The sequence below is a fragment of the Arvicola amphibius genome, chromosome 9 (genome assembly GCF_903992535.2).
Source record: "Arvicola amphibius chromosome 9, mArvAmp1.2, whole genome shotgun sequence".
In the NCBI taxonomy this organism is placed as follows: domain Eukaryota; kingdom Metazoa; phylum Chordata; class Mammalia; order Rodentia; family Cricetidae; genus Arvicola; species Arvicola amphibius.
Genome location: NC_052055.2, coordinates 57003196 through 57010044, shown reverse-complemented (window position 1 = coordinate 57010044; position 6849 = coordinate 57003196). Strand labels below are relative to the sequence as shown.

The 6849-nt window shown below is 45.8% G+C and overlaps 1 protein-coding gene across 1 annotated transcript; it reads right to left on the bottom strand.

Moving 5' to 3' along the window:
• Positions 1 to 1881: 1881 nt before the first annotated feature.
• Positions 1882 to 4962, bottom strand: LOC119822710 (olfactory receptor 8S1-like). Its single transcript, XM_038342190.1, has 2 exons — positions 4199 to 4962; positions 1882 to 2044 (listed from the first exon to the last, which is right to left on the bottom strand). Exons 1-2 carry the CDS (start codon positions 4960 to 4962, stop codon positions 1882 to 1884), a joined length of 927 nt encoding a protein of 308 aa, XP_038198118.1.
• Between the last annotated feature and the right edge of the window lie 1887 nt (positions 4963 to 6849).

The window sequence follows — 6849 nt, the reverse complement described above, 5'->3', positions numbered from 1 at the left end:
AAGTCATGATCTTCAATAGGACTCTAATAACAAATTACAAATAGAGAAGTTTTAGGCATGATGATTGGAGGAGCAAGAACAGGGAGCCAGTATGGAAGCAGTCATTTATTGCTACGGAGGTTAGCATGCAAACACATGTATATCCTTTACTCTGCCCAGCGCTTTAGAGCAGTTCTCAAAATGTAGTTTCCCTTAGCTCAGTTTTTGTGTGGTAAGTAGAAAAATAATCCATTAAGTAAAGCAAACCGATAGAGTTGTTTTGTACACGCAAAAGAAGAGGGCAGTTGAGGTGAGCATTTGTAGCTCTTAGGCAAGCTCTTGCTCCTAGTCTGTTCTCCCAACCCCCAGCTTATGCATCTCCTTAATTCAATAATTAACGTGGCATTCACAGAATCATGAACTGTCTAATGAAAATAAATGTCACCCTTGTGATTCAGTAAAGCCTGATTGTCCCACCTGACCGGCATAGGCTGGTGCCAGCAATTCTTCTCTTCCTCCTTCATCCAAATGATGGTATATAGGTTAAAAATGGACCTTGGTATATGCATATATGGTGAAGTGATCACCGCAATGAATTTCCGTGCTGTCACCTCACAGGGTGACATGTTTATGCTCATGGGAAGATGACAGTGCCGCTTCCTTTTCTCTCTTTGCATGTGTTCTACCGCCGAGCTACACTCGATCTCCTGGTGGAAAATGGGAGCTTGACAAAGGCAGACAGACCTCTGGGCATCTGAGAGGATGCAGGATAGGGGATGACGGCTCTGTCTGGGAGGCTTCTTGTGAGCAGAGTATGCATGAGGATGGTAGAGGACTTTGGTGCTACTTTCTCCAGCTTCTCTTTCCTCTGTGTCTGGAATAAGGACCTGAACAGGAGGCGGCTCAGGTCAGGTGGGAGTGGGAAGGCTTGGAGGGAGAACTGCTGCGGACTAATCACTGAGGTCATGGTGAGGACTCAGGTGGGTGCTCAACATCACGGAGTCCCGTTGTCTCCTCTTCTTGGATATTTTCTCTGACACACATCTTGTGAAGGCAATGCCCCTTTTCACACGCTCTCTCTGTCCCCTTGCCCCTCATTCACCAATGTCTGTTATTTATCTACTGTAACTCTTTTTTTTTTTTTTTTTTTTTTTTTTGGTTCTTCGAGACAGGGTTTCTCTGTGGCTTTGGAGCCTGTCCTGGAACTAGCTCTTTCTTAAGTAACAGGATGTACTGGACCATGGGCACACAGAAGCAATTGACAGAAGTTCTGCACTCAGGACACTTACAATTAGTTGGTGACCGTCACCCTCCCTGTCTTCTAGGAGCCTGCAAGAGAAGGGCATCTTCAGAAGTTACCACTTCTTTACCCACAAGTAAGTACTGTGGATTTGGTGAGACCCACTCTGGGCAATGAATTTATGCACAAAGACAGGACTCCAGAGACACACGCACTTTGTGTCTGTTTCACTTGTTGTGGAGATTTCGATCTTTCAAAGGCTCCTTTGGGATGGAAACAGGGGGGTGGGTGTTGTGTCTTGTCCAGCCAAGAGGCTAATGTCCCAAAATGTGGCACTATTGTCACCAGTGGTCTGACGTGTTGATTCATACTCTGAGAACAGACAAAATGAAGGACCAGGGAAGGGGAAAGCAAGAGCTGTAGAAGTGGCTAGTGGAGCTCTGAAGATTTTCTAATGCACTAAGTGGGTCTCTTGGATGAGTCGGGAATTGCCTGCTCTGTTCTGGAAGTTTCCTAATATCACGACTAGGGGCAGGGCAAAGGGGGAAGAGGATTTCCTCTGTTGTGGCAACATAGAGATGGGTGAGTGGTAAGATGGCTTCTTGTAGCATCTTCCCATTACAACTGCCCTCCAACTCCCCGCTGGAGCTGGAGTACATGGGCTACAAGGTCAGCCTGGACCTCCTGGTCAGCATCCTCCTCAGAGCTGCCTTCACGTCTTTGTTTCTCAGGCTGTAGATGAGGGGGTTTAGCAGCGGGGTCACCACACTGTACTGCAAAGACAGCACTAACTCCAGGGTTGAGCCGGATGCTGGAGTCATGTACCTTGGGAGGAATTACACAAAGGAGCAAGTGAACTCAGGATGAGGATGGCAATTCTGTTGGCAGCCATGGGCCATCCACTCTTGCTGAGTGCACAAGTCACCTCAGGGTCAAGTGGACTGTCACCATGGCAGCTTCTAGAAATGATTGATCATTGGGAAGTCAATCATTTCTGTCTTCCAATGCTTCCAAGCATGAGCGAACTCACAGAAAGGAACTCTCCCATGAGAATGAGTTCTTCTGTGGGTTGAGGTTAGGACAGGGCTAATGCATTTCCATAGCATTTCCCTCTCTTCAGAGCATCTTGGCTAATAGTCATGATAATATCCTTACCCTTCTCTATACTCAACAATTCAGACACACTAAGTTCTCATTTAGAGATGATTACTTTTTGCAAAACCATGTCCCTGGTTCACAATACTGCCATTGCTTCCCACATGTATGGCTCTGAGGACTACTCTCACAACTATATCAAATTATTAGTAATCATTATTACTAATTATTATATGTGTATGAATGTTTGCATGCATGTGTGGATGTGCACATATACATGTATGGTACTCATGGAGGTCAGAAGAGGGTTCCTGGTCCCCTGGAACCTGAATTATGGATGCTGTAAGCCTTCATGCAGTGCTGAGAACTGAAGCTGGTCCTTTGCAAGAGTGGCAAGTATTCCTAACCGCTGAGCAGTCTCTCCAGATCCAACACATTGTTTTTGTTTTCTTTCGTTTTTGTTTTTGAGACAGGGTTTCTCTGTGTAGCTTTGGGGCCTGTCCTGTAACTTGCTCTATAGACCAGGTTGGCCTTAAACTCCAAGATATCCACCTGCCTCTGCCTCCTGAGTGCTGAGAATAAAGGTGTGTGCCACCACCACCTGGCACAACACATTATTTTGGTGGAACAATTCTTTTAGTAATATTTTTCTTTGGCTGGAAAAGGAGCCAAAACTTGTGAGTAAATAAGATATAAATGGGTTCAGCAGCGCATATGACTTTAAAATATTAAGATTAAATCATTGGGCATATCTTAACTATCCCTAGGGTTATTTCCCAAAGAAACATTATTACTTCATTAATGGCATTATGTTCACTGTACAAATGCAACATATCCAGAATGTTCCTTGCGGACTCTGCTCGATTTGATTTAAGGAGTTATTTAAGTGCCGGGAAGATGGCTCAGTGGCTAAGAATGTTGCTGCTTTAATAGAGGACTGTAGTTTAGTTCACAGCATGCATTGCAGACAGCTTGTGACCACATGTACCTCTAGCTCCAGAGTATCCAGTGCCCTCGTGTGGCCTCTACAGCACCTGTACACACATACACACACACACACACACACACATGTGCACACATACACACACGTACACGTAAATATAGACTGTACTTTTGTTTCCTGGCAATTCAGACCTGAATAATCACACAAAAACTATATTAAATACAATACTGACTGCCCATGGCTCCTAGCTAGTTCTTCTATCTTCAATTCACCCATTTCTATTAATCTGTGTATTGCCATGAAGTTGTGACTTACAGGTATGGTTCTGGCATCTTTCTCCTTTGGCAGCTACATGGTGTCTGCCTGACACCATCTTCTTTCTCCCTGCATTCAGATTAGTTTTCTTGCCTGGCTATATTCTGCCCTGCCATAGGCCAAAGTAGCTTCTTTAGTAGCCAATGGTGATGAAACATGTTCACAGCATACAGAGGGGAATCCCATCTCTCTCTCTCTCTCTCTCTCTCTCTCTCTCTCTCTCTCTCACACACACACACACACACACAGAGAGAGAGAGAGAGAGACAGAGACAGAGACAGACAGACACACAGACATAATCTTTAAAGAAAGGTATTCATCTAACTAACATTAATCATCTAATTTCGTTCTATTTCTGTGAATTAAGCACGATAAATCTTATTGTCCTTTATGGCACATGAGACAACTGAGATAAAGGGAGGTAAATTTATTCCCAGCCACAGGTGAGCCTTTCAAAAACCAAGCAGCTACTCCACAGCAGAGCTGGACTGGGGTTCAAGCCTGAGGAATGCCGGGATGGAATTTAAGGACGATTCTTTCCCGCCACACTGCATGCTCATGTAGACCAAGGGAAGTTAGGGGACAAACACATGGCCTCTATGATAGGGGACTACTGTGTGACACACCTGGATACTCCCGACCCATAAAAGATGGTGACCACAAGGAAGTGTGAAGAGCACGAAGAGAAGATCTTGCTGCGACCCTTGGCTGAGTTGATGCCCAGGGCTGTCGTGATGATACGGCTATAGGATCCCAGCAGTAGGACAAGAGAACCAAGACCTAAGATCACCATGGTTGTCAGGATGGAGATGACCGTAGTGTGGGGGTCAGAACAAACCAACAAGAGCACTGGGGGAACCTCACAGGCAAAGCTGCAGATGAGGTTTGGGCCACAGAAGTGCTCTTGAGATAGCAGGAAGGTGTTAACCAGGCTAGCACTGATTCCTAAGGCCCAGGATATGATGACCAGCCCAGAGCACACTCTTTCATTCATAGTGACCACATACATCAGTGGGTGACACACAGCCTGGAAGCGGTCGTAGGCCATCGCAGAAAGGAGGCAGGCTTCTGTGGCCCCAGAAAATATGACCAGGGCGATTTGAATAAAACACCCAAGGAAGGAAATAGTCTTCCACTCAGAAATAAGGTTCCTTAGCAGCTTAGGCACAATGACTGAGGAGTAGAAAGCATCTACAAAGGAGAGGTGTCTCAGGAAGAAGTACATGGGGGTATGAAGGTGGGGATCACAGCCGATCACCAGTAGCATGAGCAGGTTCCCCATAAGGATCAACAGGTAAGTCACCAAGAACAGGGCAAAGAGCAGCCCCTGAGTCTGAGGGTTGCTGGTCAGTCCCAGAAGCACAAATTCAGTGACATTTCTACCTTCCATGGCACATTCAGCATCCCATCAGGGACGAGAACCGAAAAGATTGTCCAGCACTGCTATGCAGCTCCGGAATGATTGACTCAGGAGGGATTACGTGGCAGTGACTTTCTGCTGTGTCAGATCATCAGCACCTCCTAGCTCAGGGCAGTGACCTCCTAGGCAGAGTGGAGGTGTGTGGGAAGCATGTGGAGGATGAGACTAGAAAATAGGGAAGGAGAAATGGGATTAGCGAAGGAGAAAGGGGAAAGAAGCCGAGGACAGATCCCAGGACTCTGAGAGGGCTTACGTTCTACTTCCAAAGGGTGTCAAGCTCAACCTGCAGGACTCACTGCCTGGCACAGTGGATCAGCAGTAAATATTTTGGCTGGCCCTCTGCAGGACAGACTATAATGATGTCTGAATAGTTGAGAGAAGGGTTTTGATATCCCTTGATGGTGCCAGTGCCACAAGGCTGATGGTCTCAGTTCTGTCCTGGGACTCAGAGTGGAAGGAAGGAAGGAAGGAGATCACTGACTCCTGCAGCTGTCGTCTGAATCCACAGACACACAGGGCCACACACGCCCCACCCCAGTAGATGTAAAACACCCTGGAAAACCAAATGGTTTCCAAGATCCATTTGTTTTAGTCATTCTAAGAATGGTGAAGTGATTTGATTTTTGGGGAGTGTGTATTTGCTACTGAATAGAAAGTCCTTGTCCCTTTGTATGCCAGTAGCCCCAGCAGAGGTGGCACAAAGTTTCACGGACACTTGTCAGGGGAAGCCCTCACAATGGAAGTGAGGACAGTGCCCTCTGCTTTCACCTCATTCTCCAGATTTAGCCCAAGAGTCCACAGGGACCCGAGAATCTCTGAACTGAATGTGGATAAAGCCACATCAAACTTACGTCACCCAACTCCTGAACATTACAGATATCTTCTCCCCAAAAGGAGGAGGGATAAACGATAGTTGGTAGAAAGGACAGTAACAGGTTTAGTTTTAGACCAGAGGGAGGTAAGGAAGTTGCCTCTCTTCTCAAAGGATAACTAGAAGGTTCTTCAATGAAGATCTGATCTCATTCGTGATTATCATGGTCATGGGTTCCATGAGTGGACAGTTTTGGGAAAAGATGAATTTAAATAAGATTTATCCTTACCTGGATTCCAAAACAGAATCCAGATGTGCTTGCTTAGTGGAGAATGCCCAGAGTCCATCCTCTCCAACACTGAACAGAAACCGCGGTTGGACTTCGTTTCTGTGTCTTCCCTTGACTTAGTCCTAGGGGACAGAGGCAAGGGACTTCTGGGCACTGAGCTCTTTAAATTTTGGTTATGAGTCTTAGTTGGTTATCAGCCTTTAATGGTAGAATGGTCTCTCTATCCCACAAGAGACTTCAGAATAAGGATTCATCTCCATAGTCTTTATGTCCAAGGGGAAGGGTAATTTTCCAAAATTCTGCTCTACAGATAACAATGGCCAGTGGGACTCTGAGTCATCTTTAGACCTGAGAGAGGGAAAGGCTCCCTGGGGACCTTCAGCAGGTCTTCTGCGGTTCTGAGTGGGGCCTCTGGGCTGACTCTTTCCTTGCGGTATTCTTGTTTTAATGGGTTACATTATACAAGAGGGCCCTGAGTTGGCCACTAATCAAGTTTTAGTTCTATTATTATGTAAAAATATCTCCGATATATCAGTAGGTTATGGGCATATTCATTGTACACATGCACAAAATTCTGAGAAACAAACACACAACCCCTTTCCCGCCATCTTTGCCCAACTCGGCATAGTATCCGCTATGCCTCCTCTCCTAATCTCCTTCCTTCTCCAGAAATGCATCCTCGTTAACTAGAATGTCACATGTTGTTCAGATAGCTCCACTAATCTAATAAAGTGTACGGCTAGAAAAAGAACTGTGA

Coding starts and splice junctions, on each gene's coding strand:
- LOC119822710 (XM_038342190.1), bottom strand. CDS start 4,962: ATGGAAGGTAGAAATGTCACTGAATTTGTGCTTCTGGGACTGACCAGC. Junction 2,045..4,198: donor TATGGGTCGGGAGTATCCAG/GTGTGTCACACA, acceptor ATTCCTCCCAAG/GTACATGACTCCAGCATCCG.